Source organism: Schistocerca piceifrons, chromosome 1 (assembly GCF_021461385.2).
Source record: "Schistocerca piceifrons isolate TAMUIC-IGC-003096 chromosome 1, iqSchPice1.1, whole genome shotgun sequence".
NCBI classification, from domain to species: domain Eukaryota; kingdom Metazoa; phylum Arthropoda; class Insecta; order Orthoptera; family Acrididae; genus Schistocerca; species Schistocerca piceifrons.
This window is the reverse complement of record NC_060138.1, coordinates 170720745-170739798: the sequence shown is the minus strand read 5'-3', so window position 1 is coordinate 170739798 and position 19054 is coordinate 170720745. Positions and strand designations below refer to the sequence as shown.

The 19054-nt window shown below is 42.6% G+C and overlaps 1 protein-coding gene across 1 annotated transcript in view; it reads right to left on the bottom strand.

Annotated features, from left to right (window-relative positions):
• LOC124801200 (mediator of RNA polymerase II transcription subunit 13) overlaps window positions 1-19054 on the bottom strand; it is a 203151-nt gene that overhangs the window by 79520 nt on the left and 104577 nt on the right. Inside the window, exons 3-4 of the mRNA XM_047263056.1 lie at window positions 2769-2853; window positions 1035-1118 (exon numbers count right to left, since the gene is read on the bottom strand). Of these exons, the coding sequence (XP_047119012.1) occupies window positions 1035-1118; window positions 2769-2853 (169 nt within the window). The remainder of the gene's footprint in view (window positions 1-1034; window positions 1119-2768; window positions 2854-19054) is intronic.

The window sequence follows — 19054 nt, the reverse complement described above, 5'->3', positions numbered from 1 at the left end:
AAACAGAAATTAAGATGCTTCTCCTACATAAATAAGACCTTGGATTTCATTTTTTACTTCCTTTATTCCTTATATCAATTTATTCACACCAATTAGGCACCTAAATTCTGACTTCATACCACCAAATTTGTATTTGTGATGAAACTGAAATTCTGAACTTAGAAGCATTTGGGCATTGAAATAAATTTAATGGGATCAAGCGAAAATTTTAGCCGGACCAGGACTCAAACTGTGAGATTGTCATGGAGATACTGAAGGGACTGAACTGGAAGGATCTTGAAGATATACGTAAACTATCCAAAGAAAGTCTACAAACAAAGTTTCAAGAACTGGCTTTAAATGATTACTCTAGGAATATACTACAACCCCCTACATATCGTTCACATAGGCATCGTGAAGATAGGACTAGAATAATTACTGCACGCATACAGACATTCAAATAATTATTCTTCTCGTGCTCCATATGTGAATAGAATAGGAAGAAACCCTAGGAACTGGTACAATGGGGCATACCCTCTGCCATGTACATCACAATGATTTGCAGAGTACAGATGAGATATAGACGCAGAAACCCAGATTTCTCACTTCATGTAAGAGATCACCTTAACTACTTTAGCTATTTGAGCACACTTCATGTCCAACCCAAATTTCATGTAAGAGATCACCTTAACTACTTTGGCTATTTGAGAACACTTCATGTCCAACCCAAATTCCTAACTTGTTGCACACTATGTACATAGCTTCCCCTGTCCATTATCCTTATTGCTTGCAGCCTCATGCTGATTACTCCAGAGGTCAGACGAAGAGCGCATCTGCACTGAAGGATCATTAACTGCTGTCAAGGCACATACATTTGTGTGTCTGGTGCCTGTTCTTTCAGACATGTCCAAAAGAAAAAACACACTATAATTCTTAGGAATTTTAAGTTTAGTAAATTCAACCATACTTAATACAATCAACAAATGACCAATTATTTCTGTTCACTCAAATATCAGATGTACTATTTCTGGAGTAAAGGAAGGTTTATTACGCACCTGGCACCTATCATCTTTTCTGAGCCTTCATAAGGCTGTATAAACCACTTGCCAAGACGAACAAAATCGCGTGATAACAGGCACCTGTAACAGAAAATATTAAGAAACATGTAAACACACTCGGAATTAAGTATTTATATCCCATCTAACAGCATATCTGTGTGTAATCATTTGTTACATTTCAGACAAATTATGTTTACTGAGTAATGAATAAAATGGTACAGATATAGGATCTAGGGATATTGCTGTGTCTGCACATAACTGAACTTGAATCAATAACATGTAAGCAGGATACTTCTGCCTACAAATGGACTAAATCCATCATGTGCAACACTCTACATGACTCGACACCTTGACTGAGTAATTGCCAGTTTCTAAAAATAGACATTTTCTTGAAAAGGGTATTTAAAACGATTTCAGTATTGTCCATTCCTCAGTAAATACCTCTTTTCCTGTTGTTAAGGTCACATTGTGCATCTATTCCACCTGCAACTGGACCAGTGTTTCACCATCTACAACTTCAGCGTCTTATTGCTGTGTCTCCTATTGTACTACTGCAGTTCTACATTGTTTCATTGTGTTTTGACTAAAATGTGACAATACTCAAATGCAAATTTAGAATTTATCATATTTTATGGCAATAATATTTTAGTAAATAATTGAAATGTATTTTCTGTTGTTTAACCCTTTCAAAATAACGTGTTGCTATTCTCATATTTCAAATACAAAACAGCTAGGCCTCTTCAAATGAGAATACTGGTTTGAACATTAATTTGGCTCCATAAAAGATTACAGCTGAATACATACTCAGGAAACATAGTTACAGACTCATTGCCTGGTCCTTCGTTTTACCTTCTTCATAGCTGTGCCAGTTCAAGTCACTGCTAACCAAGAGAAAGTTTCATGGTTTGTCAAACTTGAGCATCCTCCCTCATTTACTCATGTTACTGTCTTCATCCATTAGGTAGATAAAGCCCATTACGGAAATGACCCAGAAAAAACTGAACACAGGATAGTTTTGTATTTTTTTTAAAGGTCTCTTCAGATACATGGAGATATCAAAAATCCTAAAATATAAAGAAAAATATGTTTCATGTTACTGAAATCATGACTCACATATTCAATTTCACCCATTTGAATTTTACTTGCTTTTGAAATCCACATCTACATTCAATTTTAGTCATTTGCTTTTTGTTGCATTTACAGTCATTAGTTTGGGAAACAGCACCATTCTGATGATAAAATGAGCTTTCTAAAATGTGTCTCGCAAAATAATTACACTACCTGCATTGAAGTAGGCAAAAATTCATTCATTTTTCAACTACATAGGTTTTATTCATTATGGGAAATAAAGCTACTCATTTTATGACAAAATACTAGAAATATTTTTGCCTTCCAAGTTGTCTCAATTGAAAGGTCAATTATTTTATAAATTTCAACTGCACAATGTGGTGAAGCCAAGAAAATTTCTAAAAAACAACAGCAAATTCAGGATCAGTGCTACATATATAAGTTTTAAGCTACTGGTGTGACTTTTTCTCACACTGTACAACTGACAGATTCAAATGACTAATACAAAAATAATTAACTTTGATACATTTTTAACGTATCCATGAAAATAAACTTCTGAGAATCACTCTAAAGACTCTGTAGTTTATTTACACAATCATTGGGCACAGTCTTGTGAATACTAGAGTAGTTGGGATCAAACTTAGTTTTCATGTCACTACTTACCTCTCTATTAGATTATGCAGTGCCTTGAAGAGTAGTGAGCGACACTCATAGGACAGACCACTCTCCCACGAGCCCTGCTCTCCTTCTGCAGCACAGAAGAAAGAGTGAATGTTTAACAGAGAATGCAAATAACAGTCATACCATAAAATGTACAAACAGAAGTCCAAGTGTTATGTACATGGGCAAATGAGAAATTTCTAGGTACATGAGTTTTTTTATGTCAATTACATACAAAATTTAATAGTTATGCACTACATCTACATATTAACTCCATAAGCCACTTAGAGTGCCCAGTGCATGGCGAATTTTACCAATATTATAGACTTTCTCTTTCATTCCATTTAAGTGTTGAGTAAGGAAGGAATCACTGTCTACAAAGCACTGTACACTCCCTAATTTCTCTTTATCATATTCTCACAGTCCCTACACAACATATACTATGCCGAGAGCATAATGATTGCGCAGGTTCTCTGAACTGACACAATGGGGTCCTGCGAGAATGAAGATGGTTTTTGTCCAAGGATTCTCATTCGGGGAAGTTCCCCGAGTATTTCTGCTACAGTTTCATAGGGGCTATATTGTCCTGTTACGACACTAGCTGCAATTACCCAAATTCATTTAATATCTTTCCAATTTGCTGTATTACTATATCGTTCGCAGTTTCTTCCACAGACGCATTGCATTTTCCCAACACAGGCCTTCCGACGAACCTAAGTCCTCCATTTGCCATCAGTACTACTGATTTTACGTGATCGTCCCAATTCTTAGTATTTCACCTAAATAACTGTGCGATGAGACCTGCTCGGTAAATCGGCAGCTATTTGGTTCTTTTTTCCTCTTTACAGGCATTATCGTATATTTATCCAAATTTAAAGAGAGCAGCCATTACACCGAGTGGAAATTTAGTCCAAGTCTGAGAACAGTCCAAAGACGGTAATTTCCTGAGTTCCTACTGCATTTCTTTGGGCCACACCCGTTCTTACTTTTGTTTCTGTTGAACATTCTCCATCCAATACAAAGTAGTGGGTTCTACTAGTCAAATATTCCTCGAGACTTTCACGTATCTGTGAAGATAGTCCGTACGACCGATTTCGGTTAGTAGTTGACGATGCGGTACTGCATTGCTGAAATCTAGGAAGACTGAATCTACCCATTCACCAGTATTATTGCTTTATGGGCACAACACTATACGTTTTCTACTCATCGACTCCAAAATGAACAAAAGTTCAATTTGTTGGGGATATGTCGGAAGCTGGTAGAAGACGGGTCCACGGGCGGCGCTGAATGGGCGGCGCGGCGGCGGGCTGGACAATGACCCGCTGCTGGAAGGTCAGCGCGCCTTGCCGCGCCGCGGCCGGGCTAGCGGATTCCAGAGCAGCGCAGCGGCGCTCATCGCTCCCGCGCCCCGACGTTGCCGCGCCACGCCGCGTCGCGAACGCCCGCCCGGCACACTTTCGCGAGCTCTGGCACCGTGCCTCTTCTCTGAGCAGGCACCTGCTTACCGGCTACCGTGACGCCCCAGCCTTCTGCGGCTGCTACAGGACGTTTTTTAAGGCGCTACAGAGCGCCCGAGTCCATAAACACCGAACCCAGAAAGCTCAAATGGTCAGTTGACGTTGCTGTCATCTACCCTCCACCTACATTCTGAAAGCCACCTTACGGTGTGTGGCGTAGCGTACTTCTCCGTACCAATATAATTTGAAGGGGTCGGCGGAAGAAAGTGCTAAACAATAAAAATGTGTTACTGCATATATATGATTGGTTAAATTCAAATTCAATAACATAAATTCAATAATAGAAACTATTTACATACTACACACCGCTTTCTAGCGGTACATATGAAACCAAATGCTAACATCACGCTATTCGAAAATACAACTGATAAAACATGACCAGACTAACACCTATCTAATTGAAGTTTTTAACACTTTCATCCTTTCCTCTTCCAATTGCGCACTGCTGTAGCCTCGGAATGAAGTCTAATTTCTCTATTTTCTCGTCATGGCCATGTAACGAGATCTACGAGTATACAAGAAGAAATTTGTTGCTCGACTCATTTAGGAATTTCTCTGTAATGCACAGCGCCAGCAACGTTATTTGGTGAACTGCTTCATAATGCTCTCGCGCTTACTACACGAACCTGTAACGAAATGCAGCCATCTTCTTCGAATCTCTCTCTTCCCCCGTCATGCTACATGGAGCAGTACTGAAGAATTTGTCGAACGTGTGTTTCTTAAGCCACTTTTCTTCGTGAATTAACGTCTACCTTAAGATTCTGCAATTAAATGTCAGCTTGAGGATTTATTTTCCTGCAACTAGTTTTAATTTTGGGAGTCTGTGGTAACGTCTTCTGGGACCAAACTGCGGAGGTCATCGGACCCTAAGCTTAAACTAACTTGCGCTAAGGACAACACACAGACACACCAATGCCCGAGGGAGGGCTCGAACCTCCGTCGAGGAGAGCCGCGCGGGCCGTTACAAGACGCCCTACACCATGCGGCCAGTTCTAAATTGACCACGCCACTTTAGGCTGCTCTGGACGTTTACACCGAGGTATTTGAAAGCGGTTATTGTTTCCAGTGATACATCGCTAACATTGTAAATTGAACGTTAATGGAGCTCTCTGCCTATTTGTGTGTGATTCGTTACATTTAGAACCAAACCTCGGTATTTCGCTATAGCCTTCCGGTGTTGCAATCTTCCCACAGACATCCTCCTCTTCCGCAAACAGCATTATAGAGCTTCCGTCGTTATATCTCCCCTCTCCCCCGATTCACTTGGTTTCTTTAAGGCATTTTTCCTCGTAATGGTCTGATACAAGAGTGCAAAGCTGAGACGTGGGCTAATTTACTGGCTGAAAAATGTTTGGACTGCGTTTTACTCACTTCCATCGTCGGGTATAATTAGACTATCTGTGGCAACGAAATATTTATGAGATTTTTTGCACGGACGATTTAAGACGGAATGATTGCATTATTCTTTCTGTGCATTGAGTACACGCCACAATGGCACGCATTGCAGGAACTTTAAGCATACTTTTGAACGTTATGTTCAAGTTGACCGCAGTTAGGGTGCCTGACGCATATGGCACCCCCCCCCCCCACCCCCCACCCCAGAAACATGCAGAAATGGTCTTTTCACAGGCCGTGGACACCTACTTGTCAACAGATGTCGCCAATGATTATAATCCGTTCATCATAAGAATAAACCTGATGTAAACAAACATAAACGCGATGTTTGGTCAGATGCCAGTAGGTCCTACTTATGTATTAGATATCTTATTACTAAGTAACGTTAACTTTAAGATATTCAAACGTATTAACAGACATCAACGTTTTTCTTAATCAAGCTTTAGCTACGTAGTTTTTATTTCAAAAATCGTTTACAGTTACAGCCTCTGCAGCATTGTGGTCTGATTGTCGCGCTGTTATTCTTGCGTTGATTCAATTCTCTCTTGTATAATTTTTCTCTCGTTCAACTTTAAATACCTACATGTCGTAATTATAAAAATCATCATTTATGTATAATGCACGTCTCCTTGTTTCTAATTACATATTCTACGCGAAATTCCAATTTCCATTTCAAATACAAATTCTTAATCATCGATGTTTCATGAAAAACTGTTCATAAAAGTTGTTCAAATTAGGTAAACATAATTTAATTTTTAGGGCAAAAATGAAAAACCAAATTCTCTTTATTTGGACTATGTCCATCGTTTTATGCCACAGAGGTAGGTAAGTATCGCAGAAACATGAAAAACAATCACTTTCACAACATCGAGCACATCATACAAATGTTGCATATTTACATTTGCTACTGTACCATTACACTATGAATCCAACGGAACTGCTCTGGAGCCAAGCTGCCGGATTTGGCCCGAGAAGTAACAAGACTAAGCCCCAGACGTACTGGAACTAACGCATGCAGCTATTTCACACGTCACTGCCGAACGCTGGCAGGATTTAGAACGGCTCGTCATAGCAGAAGAGAAAATGCTGCGGCTGAAGCTGGTTGGCTTCGTGGATTCTGTTGTAGATAGGCCCGTTATCAACGTAGCAGGTGACACCTCAAGAATTTAAATGCATTTCTCGGTTCCGGATACGGAAGGAGCTAAGATATTACGAAACGACTGACTAAGCAATATCTTCAGTGGCTTCAATATTTAACTATACCGCGAAATCCTTCAATATTCTCTTATTTTACACACATCTTATGCAGAAAAAATATCCTGTTGTTAAGTCAGGAATTTTCATCATTCTTATTTTTAATTACAATAGTACGTTAGCCAATAACGATAACGTGTCACGGTTTTCGTCTTAGGAGCGAATTGTGAGAGATTTGCTGTGTATTATTTCATTCCACGTAAAAATTAAATGACATTCGAGGCTGTATTGCTCCTCTGCTCTTTTCTTTTTACGTGTGAAACTGCAGCTGGTCACGTCACTGCAGGCTCGCTGTACGACCGGCCAGTGCTGTGCTAGTTAAATGCGCTGGTAAAGCTATTGTCCCGTATTATCGCTTAATCGATGTGCACGTAAGGCACAGCACAAAATGTATCATTATCGTAATTGACAGTCTCGAGACAGCTTGGCAGCAGTCCCATGTCAAACGGAAACTGAATGAGGTTCCAGCAAACACGGAAGAATACATAGTGCAATCTATACATCAGGGTTGTTCTTATGCTGAACGGATTATAGCATAGATTGCGCGGGCTAACAGATACGCCACAGCGCAGCAAATGACTCGTCAATTCAGTAGTCAGTATGCGCTTATACCGGGTACGATATTGTACTATTTCATGCAGTACGAGGTCTTGATTCTTAAAGTTTTTGATCTGGTGAAGGCAGGTTGCCGAAACGCATTATCCATTTGAGGAAATGTGCGATCCACACAGACAATTTTGACTTTGACATCACATTTAAATAATAACTAGATAAAAATCAAATTTCACAGTTTTAGACGAGTAAGGATGTTCTGAACAAGGAAAACTAAATGCACTCCGTAGAGGCATTGCTGTTACCGAATGAGGTGATGCGGTACTCTATTCAGGATAATCCGCCATTACTTGGGGCGAATGCCTCACCACCGACTTCCTTCCCCATACTTATCCAATCTGAACTTGGCTTAGTGTCTGAGCTTGCCGTCAACGGAAAGTACAGACATACAAGCGCAATTGTGTTTAAATGCTTTTCAACCATGAATCGACATTACAGACACAGTAACTATTGAACGTGACCAACAAACACTCTCAATACGTTATTTACGAACAGTTATCAAGATTTTCGTGAATTATGTGTCCTTTACACAAAGTGTAAACGAATGCCTTTCAATTTTTACCTCGTTTACTTGCGCTGGACAACTGCTTCAAATATAGAATCCGCAACAACTGCTTTAACTGGGACAGCGGCAATACCCTTAGGGTACATGGACGCGAACGCTCGATGCTGTAAGGCTACGGAGAAATAAGCTACCTACCATCTAACGACATTAGCTTACCTACTGTTTTCCACCTAAGTAGACATCGGCGTAATCTCTGGTAGCATATGAAAGTTCCATGACTTCAAGACGTCTCTCCGACATAAACTCAGTCAACTACTTAAGAAAATACAAAAAAGTTTTGCATCACCACGGTTTCCAGAACTCGGGAAGCAGACGTTGACTGTGGATATTGTATCACAGACACCGTCCTTTTGACTGCTCAGAGATGTCACTAAACCCGCCCAAAGATGTAAACAACCATGCATGAGCAGCGCCTATTAGACGGAGGGAGTCAGACAACCGATCATTTCCAGTCATTCCACCAGGAAGGAGGTACACGGCTCGTGTTGTCTGTAGTTCAACCATGCCTACACGGTCAATACCGCTGTTCGATCGCGTCCGCATTGTTACTTTGTACCAGGAAGAGCTCTCAACAAGGGAAGTGTCCAGGCGTCTCGGAGTGAACCAAAGCGATGTTGTTCGGACATGGAGAAGATACAGAGAGACAGGAACTGTCGATGACATGCCTCGCTCAGGCCGCCCAAGGGCTAATACTGCAGTGGACGACCGCTACCTACGGATTATGTCTCGGAGGAACCCTGACAGCAACGCCACCATGGTGAGTAATGCTTTTCGTGTAGCCAGAGGACGTCGTGTTACGACTCAAACTGTGCGCAATAGGCTGCATGACGCACAACTTCACTCCCGACGTCCATGGCGAAATCCATCTTTGCAACCACGACATCATGCAGCGCGGTACAGATGGGCCCAGCAACATGCCCAGTGGACAGCTCAGGAGTGACATCACGTTCTCTTCAACGGTGAGTGTCGCATATGCCTTCAACCAGACAGTCGTCGGATACGTGTTTGGAGGCAACCCGGTCAGGCTGAACGCCTTAGACACACTGTCCAGAGAGTGCAGCAAGGTGGACGTTCCCTGTTTTGGGGTGGCATTATGTGGGGCCGATGTACGCCACTGGTGGTCATGTAAGGCGCCGTAACGGCTGTACGATACGTGAATCCCATCCTCCGACCGATAGTGCAACCATATCGGCAGCATATTTGCGAGGCATTCGCCTGCATGGACGACAATTTGCGCCCCCATCGTGCACATATTGCGAATGACTTCCTTCTGGTTAACGACAACGCTCCACTAGAGTCGCTAGCATGTCCACGAGACATGAACCCTATTGAACATGCCTGGGATAGATTGAAAAGGACTGTTTACGGACGACTTGACACACCAACCACTCAGAGATCTACGCCGAGTCGCCGTTGACGAATGGGCAATTTGAACCAACAGTGCCCTGGTGAACTTTTGGATAGTAGGCCACAACGAATACAGGCATGGACAATGCAAGAGGACGTGCTATTGGGTATTAGAGGTACCGGTGTGTTCAGCAATCTGGAACACCACCTCTGAAGGTCTCGCTGTATGGGGGTACAACATGCAATGTGCTGTTTTCATTAGCAATAAAAAGGGCGGAAATTATGTTTACGTTGATTTCGATTTCAATTTTCTGTACAGGTTCCGGAACTCTCGGAACCAAGGTGATGCAAAACTTTTTTTGGTGTGCGTACCACACGGCGTGTTAGTATGACAGTGGACTCCAGTTGATGACGGCAGGGAAAGTCTGAGTTCTTGCCAATACGGACCGAGAAACATTTAGCAAACGGGTGGTCGTCGATGTCAATGGAGGCAGAGGGCGGCAGAAGGAATTAGCCAAGGTCTGTTTTAAATAACTGTCGTTGAATTTAGTGGTAAATATTTGGAGCCCACACTGATTAAGTATTTGGGGGTAATACTATAAAGCGGTATGAAGTGGGTAGGGCACAAAATCAGTACTACCGAAGGCGAAGCCCGCATCTCGTGGTCGTGCGGTAGCGTTCTCGCTTCCCACGGCTGGGTTCCCGGGTTCGATTCCCGGCGGGGTCAGAGATTTTCTCTGCCTCGTGATGGCTGGGTGTTGTGTGATGTCCTTAGGTTAGTTAGGTTTAAGTAGTTGTAAGTTCTAGGGGACTGATGGCCATAGATGTTAAGTCCCATAGTGCTCAGAGCCATTTGAACCATTTTTGAACCGAAGGCGAACGGAAGACCTAAGAGTTGTTGGAAGGGAACTTGAAAATGGAATGCATCTGTCGAAGAAATCACATACAAGTCACTAGTGCAACCAATTATAGAATAGTGTTTCCGTGTTTGGAGTCTTTGCGACGTATCTGAGACAACAGACATCGAACGAATTTAGAGGCGCGCTAGCAGAGCGTAACAGTTTTAAACAGTACTTACTGAAGTGTAATAGAAATATCAGGGAAACTTAAACAGGAATTCTTGGAGGGAATACCGCAAAGTACTCTTGAAACTCGCATTCGAAGAAGAAGAAGAAGAAGAAGAAGAAGAGCATGCAATCACTGTGCTCTCACCATCATATATCATCTCGCGTAGTGATCATGGGAACAAAAAATTAGGGTGCATACAGAAAATTGCTAAAGTCGGAGGTATACCTCTCGCCATAGAGTGTATAGGGGGTTATGGGGCATATACATGAGTGCCTTCCAAGACCTTTCCAGAAACTAATGTAAAATTAAATCAGGGTGGTCGAACGGGAATTTGAGCACGCGTCCATCCCAATATCGAGACAGCACCTTGGCCATCCGGCTACCTCGATCATCGAACAGTGACAATGGGATCACTTACAAGGAGGGGGGAAAATAAAATTGTGTGCCGCACGCCAATGGAGAGATATCGCCGTAGATTAGAGATGGGCAAGTCAGGGCCAAACTAACGACACATGGGAGTAGTTTCCTCGAAGAAATACATGCGCGGTGAGCCAGTTGCATTCCAGCGACTAGGTTCCGCACGCGCCGTCTGCCGGCCGGACCGGTTCTGCCGCGCTCGTGCCACCCAGGCCTACCCTCTCCCCCTGCTAACAGTGTGAACTCACCGTCTAGTGGTAATCTGTTATCAAGGTTCGCCAGCGTTATTTATTCTGTCAAAATGGTCTTTCTTCGCCAATGCCTTTATCCGGCGAGTAAGGTACCCAACAGGAGACAAGACAGTTATACTTGCGCAGTGCATCGGATAAGCGAATGACAAAGTATTAGATAAAGAAGAAAGAAAGGCTCAGGTTTAACATGCCGTCGACAACGAAGTCACTGGAGACGGAGCACAAGCTCCGATTGCTTCAAGGATTGGGAAGGAAATCCGCTATGTCATTTCAAAGAAACCATCCTAGCATTCGTCTGGAGCGATTTAGGGGAATCGAGGAAAACCTAAATCGGGATGGGAGTCCATCCGAATGAGAGTCCAGTGTGCTAACAACTGCGCCAACTCACTCAGAGACAAAATATCAGCAGAAACTTTTGGTTTAAGCCAAGTTTAATAGTAGATATTTTAAAAAATGCTGTATCTTTTTATCAACTCTCTCACGGAAAATTCCCATGGCAAGTATTTTATTTACCGCATTATGGGCGCGGACTCCGATTGTTTATGCGAACTACAAACCCATTCTTAACTTACAATTCTCGATTTAGTTACAGGAATGGTACTAGTTTCCAGCAATGTTCAAGTTGCTTGTCGGAGACTAAAAATGCCGACACCGTATTCCTGCGTCGTGCAAGCCTTTTGGAGGCTTTCCTTAACACCATTTCTGCCATCACAGTGAAAGTGAAGCGTTGCAAGACAACTCCGTTGGAGAAGCGGGGCACACTAGAAATCTGCGTGCGTACCGAGATAAGATAACAACTTGGCCGACCTTGCCACAGCGAGAGAAAACGACAGTCTCCGTTCACAAATTACGGAAAACTCCCAGCACGGCCAGTCTCAATAAACCAAGGAAACGACACTGTAGTGACGGGAGGTCGGTGGTTAGCATGCGCATGAAAATAAAAATAGCACTCACTCAAAGTTAAAAGTGCAACAGTCGCTGCTCTGAATTCAGCACACAAAAAAATTAGACGTGATAGTGCTTGGTTGAGAGGAGGCGGCGGCGACTGATTTACGTCATGTTAGCATTCAGTAAAAATTGTTCTTTTTAATGTTACATGAAGCTGGAGTATTTCGAACTCAAATAGACAACCACAAATAATATTATCTCCCATAGCACCGTTATATTTTCCAACCTTCTACCACGTACGTTGAACAGTTACTAGCGTCCATCGAAGACACACTAAAAAACTCAGCACTTGCTACGCTATCTTGGTCTTTATACACGCTCACATTAGGTCAAATCGCATAAGAAATAAGGGGAAAGTTAAATAAATACACCGCTGAATTTCGGACAACAGTGCAGAAAGAATGAATGAAACCTCAGTTCTAGTATGTTTACAGCTTAACGAATAAACGCTACCACACAACGTTACAGTGATTTCCAAGAAAAGAATGCACACTGCGAAGCACGCAAGTTTCATTCAGGAGTAACGTATATAACAACAAATAGTAGGAACCAGCAAACCTAATAATGTTCATTGGGTCTGTACACTAGAATGAAGCTATCAGCGGAAATGCCTAAAGTATCTAAGAAAGCTCCGCGCTGGCTGCTGTGACCGTGCGGTTCTAGGCGCTCCAGTTTGGAACCGCGTGACCGCTACGGTCGCAGGTTCGAATCCTGCCTCGGGCATGGATGTGTGTGATGTCCTTAGGTTAGTTAGGTTTAAGTAGTTCTAAGTTCTAGGGGACTGATCACCACAGATGTTAAGCCCATAGTGCTCAGAGCCATTTGAACAATTTTTGAAGGCACCGGCGTATTTACTAGTTACAATAACCAATATAGTTGGGTACCACAGATGGGAGGTTGGGTAACTGTCATAGTTTGATTTGAGCCTGACATCCTGAGAACCATTGCATCCAGAATAACTCTTTAACCCCGCAGCGCAGCGTGCGATGTTTTGAAACTTGCTGGCAGATAAGGCCCGTGTCGCACCGGGACTCGGACCAGAGTCACTGCCCGCCGCAGACGGTAGTCCTATCGACTGATCTATCAAAGCGCGACTCACGACCTGCCCTTACAGTTTCACTTCAACTAGTGCTTCTCTTCCACCGCTCAAACTTTACAGGAGCTCTCCCGCATACCATGCAGGCCTAGCAGTCTAGAAACTAATAATATCGCGGAAGAATAGCTCACGCACAGCCTAGAAATTGTTTCCCGAATGAATCTTTTACTCTGATGCAAACTGTACGCAGTTTCGAAACCTCCTAGGCTGTGAGTACATTGAGCCCAAACTCTGAAGAATCTTGAATTTAACATGTCTTGAGCTGTGTGGAAAGAAGCGAATCATTCCCGGTCTATCGGAGGTTTTAATCTGTCAGGAAGGTCTACAGCTGGTGAATGGGGGTTAGAGACGGGTTACTGCGTAAAGATGGGATTTCTAACCAGAGAGATGGGCCATAGTAGGCACCCACATGCAGCCGCAGATCAAGGGTACGAATCTTTAGGGAAGGGGTGGAGGGGAAGATCATAGCTTGTTCCCCTCATATAACTGTCACTCCCACTATTAACGAGGTACAGCTTGCGAGAATTCAACTTTTTGTTCCTATTATTATATGTTTAATATAATACGAATTTGTTTGCATTATTACATATTACATCGCTTGGATATAACTTGCAAGGAATTTCAGGTCAGAGAAGTACATCATATGAAAAGCATTTGTGTGAAAATTTGAGAAGTGCGCGCGTCTTGCAACTGATTTAAGAACAATAGCAACAAGTAACTTCCGGCAACGTCATAATGGATACGACTTAAAATCGAAGTGTACACTAATCATCACTAGCACGACACTAAGCACTGAAATTGTGAACACAGGTCTGCACACTATTGCTGGGAAAGCGTGTAAATGAGGTGATTACTGTTACTTTCAATCGCTTCTGGCTAAGTTCGGTAAATGCAGTCTATGCTTATTGAAAGGAGGGTCTAAAAAGTTCGGTGAACGGTCTTAGACAATAAAGAAAACCAAGAAAGACTTTTACTGGCGTTCAAAGTAATCGCACTTCCGACATCGGTTGAAAGCACTTCCGACATCGGTTGAAAGCTGTTGAGGATGGTCAGCAGACGCTTCTTGTGGAATAGCTTCAAGCACGGTGGTCATGTGATGTTGGATATCCGTATCGTTACAGGAGATGAGGCCTGATACTGCTAATACGATCCGGAGAACAAGCGACAGTCAATGGCATGGTGTTCATCATCCATTTCCCTCGGGTACAAATTCACGATGAATAAAGCGCGTGCTGTCCATAAAGACGATCTACTTCGTCTTACCCTTTCTGACCATCTGGCTACAATTTTCTACATTAATGTTTTCTGTGTATTAACTGTGGCAAAAACATTTTTCCTGAATGGAACACTCCTGTACATGTTTGTGAATGTTCAATCTTCTCACAATGCACAACTGCTGCCATTTGTTGGGCATAACAATGAAAATATCAACAAGTGAATGTAGCAATATGCAGCAACTTGTGGCCGCCAGAATACAATGAAGTGGTATTATTGAATGATCAGTTTATTTATTACAACAGTGAATATTGCAAAATTAATTCTTTTAGTCCATGAAGTGAAGCCAAGTCTACAAATTATATTCTGAAAACGGGTACATACATGCGTATAAATCTTACATCTAAAACCATTTTTAAAAAAAAAAATCACTTAAGAGCATTAGGGCATAAAGAAAAATTTCCCTGCCTCCAGAAAAAATTCAGGTCTGAAAGGGTCAATCTTGGATTTTGTCAGTCGAATTTTTCTGGTATGCCGGGAAGACGATGAACAGCATGACACTGACTGTCGCTTGGTCTGCGGGTCGTATTGACAGAACTAGGTCTCATCTCGTATAATTACGCGGATGTCCAAAGGCGCGGGACCACCGTTATTCCAAAAGAAGCGTCTGCTGACCGTTCTAACAACTTTCCCACTGATGCCTGAAGCGCGTTGTTGCTGACTGTGATTACCTTTGAAGGCTAGTAATGATATATTGTTTGTAACTCTTCTTTCAAAAGGTAGCTGAAAACTTTCAAAACTTAAACGCTTTAAGAAAAACGCCGTATGTGTGTTGCGCGCCGTGACTGTCACGACAGCCCCTATCCACGCGTATCACATTTCTCTCGCTCGCTCTAGGGACTCGTAAACGGTACACGTGTTGTTTTAATCAGCGCCAGGGCCAGACGGTACCTGTGTCAGTCCAGATGCAGAGCGGCTATCGACCCGCGGGCACGCGCCGCCGCTGCCGCCGCCTGTAATCGGGCAATTAGCCGCGGGCCAGGCAGGCAGCGGCGTGGCGTGGCCCGGCCCGGCTGGTCCGCTTTAAGGCAGCCGTATCGAACGGCCGCGGCCGGCTGCGCGTGCCGCACTCTCACGCTACTGCCTGCGATTATCCGTGGACAGGCTGCGCGCCGCCACTGCCGTATGCAAACACTTCTTAGCGTCGCTGCGTACAACCAGTCTGCTACCCACCCGCGCGCCTCTTCTCCGTAGCGCCAACGCTTCCGAGAACGCAACACCATCACAATGAAGCCAGATCGCTTGGCGGTGGCATTCGACAGACCGTCACACTTCTGTTGTAACACATGATTTCATATGTATCATCGCGTCGACTTTAGTATCTGTGCAGTTACCATTCAAACATGCTTTGTTTACCCTGGAATAAAAGTACGCCAGTGACACGTAGCCTAATACGGAATAATAATTAATGAACGTTATTACATATCTCAAACGTATTTCAACAACTGTATGAAGCCGACCGGTTGTATTTGATTGCAGTTTCATACACAGTACACAAAACAAAGCTGTAATTCCTCAAAGCTAAGTTTTACACTGTCACACCTTCCTATCACCAACTTCTACCCAACGCCTTAAACTGGCAGTGGTGTGGTCTGAAACTGTGGTTTGTAGCACACCCCCATCTATTTTTTTTTTTAATATATGTCTTGAGCATCTTAACACTGAAATTAGTGGTTTAATCAAGTGTAAGTTATTACCATATATTACTGTATGTTATTAATATATAGTGACAATAATAAAACCGAATAATATTTATTAATTATTAGTCACATACCAATTACAAATATTGAGTCATACACTCCAATTTCTCATTGAATGAAACATATTCACTGACAGAGAAAAGTTTCTTGCACTTAATCACAAACTGGTCAAGAGCGTCTCTAATTGATGTCAATGTTTCTACGTCTTTCCTGGCTCCTCGAGTATCTGTCATTAAAACGAGGACAGAGCAAGAGTAATTTTAATCTTTGGAGGGACACAGTATCTCAAAAAATCTTTTTACCTGTTTCATCACATGCCTAAGGTTTTTCCTAATTCAATCTACTTCCCTTGTAGGTTCCTGCTAAATACAGGAGCCCACAGCCATCATTTCGTGCTTCGTTATAAGTTTTAGTGCGTTCCCATATGAATACTTCTTTATCTGATTCACCATGCGATTATGTGTAAACAATAATTTTTTTTCAATAATATCAGAAAATACAAAGAGATTGAAACACTCTTATGGCGTGGCGCATTGTTTGGCACCACCAAAGACGCCTGGCACATGAGTAATAATATTGTGCCACCTCGTTCTAAAAATCATGTAGTGAAAATTCTTTTCTCCAGTTCCTCGTTCCATCTTTTCCCAGACAATAAAATCATCTGACCTCATCTTCATCCTTTTTCGCCCCATTCCTGTTCTAATGATATGTCGCGATCACTGACAGTAATAGCATCCTCTTCATCTCCATCATCGAAATTTAGACCTCATCAAGTACGTGATCAATCAATTCTCCCACTTTGTCCCCTTCTGGCTCCATAACAATCTATATATTACAACGTATCTTAAATAGAATGAGATTTTCACTCTGCCGCGGAGTGTGCGCTGATATGAAACTTCCTGGCAGATTAAAGCCGTGTGCTCGACCGAGACTCGAACTCGGGACCTTTGCCTTTTCTGGGCAAGTGCCCTACCATCAGAGCTACCCAAGAACGACTCACGGCCCGTCCTCACAGCTTCAGTTCTGCCAGTACCTCGTCTCCTACCTTCCAAACTTCACAGAATCTCTTCTGCGAACTTTGCAGAACTAGCACTCCTGGACGGAAGGATATTGCGGAGACATGGCTTAGCCACAGCCTAGGGAGGTGTTTCCAGAATGAGATTTTCACCCTGCAGCGAAGTGTGCGCTGATATGAAACTTTCTGGAGGATTAAAACCGTGAGGCTGTGAGGACGGGTCGAGAGTCGTGCTTGGGTAGCTCAGTTGATAAGCACTTGCCCATGAAAGGCAAAGGCCCTGAGTTTGAGTTTAGGTCGGGCACACAGTTTTAATCTGCCAGGAAGTAACATATATTATGTAAATTACGCACAAAAATTCGATAAAATGGCTACCTGACTTTTTCTTCTGAAGGGACGCGAGTGGTTTCTTAAGGCTTCACAAGCCCTACCATGTCCGGGCATGGCTGCAAATGAAAGAATTGACCATTTGAAGGTGAACAAGCATAGAATTAAGTCTCGTTTTTCGTATTCACCTAATTTATCGCCAAACGACTGTTTCTCGTGATCTCAAGATGCTGCCGAATCCTTCCAAAATCATATTTTACTTTCACCGATTGTAATAAACTTAACGGCAACTCTGACCGCCTTACAAATTTAAGAAATACCTATGTGGTAGAATCTCTTCGCATAGTAACCATATATTCCATTTTCTCCCTCATCAATGTGCACGAATCATCATGTCTGCACTGTGGCCATTTCGTTGTGCTAAAATTGCGCTTTCAAATGTCGCGTTAACGGAGCAGAGCTGCTGTGCACAAAAGACACAAGGCCTGGTCAGTTCACCACGGAGGTTCTGTCCATTACAACTGTCCGCAACGCTCATCCGAAATGTTCGCATTTGTATGGATCGGCGTCAATGGCTTAAGCAAGCCTTTAAACTCGTGACCATTGGGGCTAGTGGCAACTAAGCCTGAAATGATTCTAAAGGAGTGTTGTAATAGCAATTTTGCCTGTCTTCAGATCTGTTGTTGGCGGACACTAATGCAAAGTGGTATGCCAGAGTGTACTCGTGCCATGCAGCTGTAAAAACTATCGTTCTGGTGCAGTTTCTTCTAATTTTAGATTTGGCATACAGTAAGGGCTATCTCCATATGTGTTTCTTTTTCCCCAGTTGCTCCAATATGACTCTTGGGTTCACGCATTTATCAAATACAACTAATCGGAACATGGAGATGAAGGAGCTTGCACAGGATAGAGTAGCATGGAGAGCTGCATCAAACCAGTCTCTGGACTGAAGACCACAACAACCATATAGCCACTTCGTGAAGATGCAAGAAATTGGCAGGAATTAAAGTTAGAATGTTCATCATCCTGTCAACTCCAGAATCATTAAAGATGGAATATTAAAAAACTGTCTACAATTGAATCGTAACCTACCTAATTTTTATGCATTCAAGTTACTGTGCCTAGAAGTGCAGTGCTTTGTTACGTCTGAGCCTAATATAAAGGTGTCATAATCGTACAGGTTACACTAAACTAAGCCCAGTAATGCATGACTGCACGAACAGAATAGATTAATAGAACCACTGCTATTTAATATGGCCATACCTGATAAATTAGTCAGACATACAGTTTCGTGCGATCGACTTCTAGGTAAATTTGTCACCACTGGGCCAACGTAGTCCAAGGTGTTGCAAGTAATATTTAATACTGTTCTCAATTGCAACGTAAGGAGAACCAAACATTCCAATTACCTAAGACATGGGGAAGAGCAAGGTTTGCACAGAAGCAAAGTGTAATTTCCAATGTTAGTTTATAAATATATCTCAAAAAGAATACCAACATCA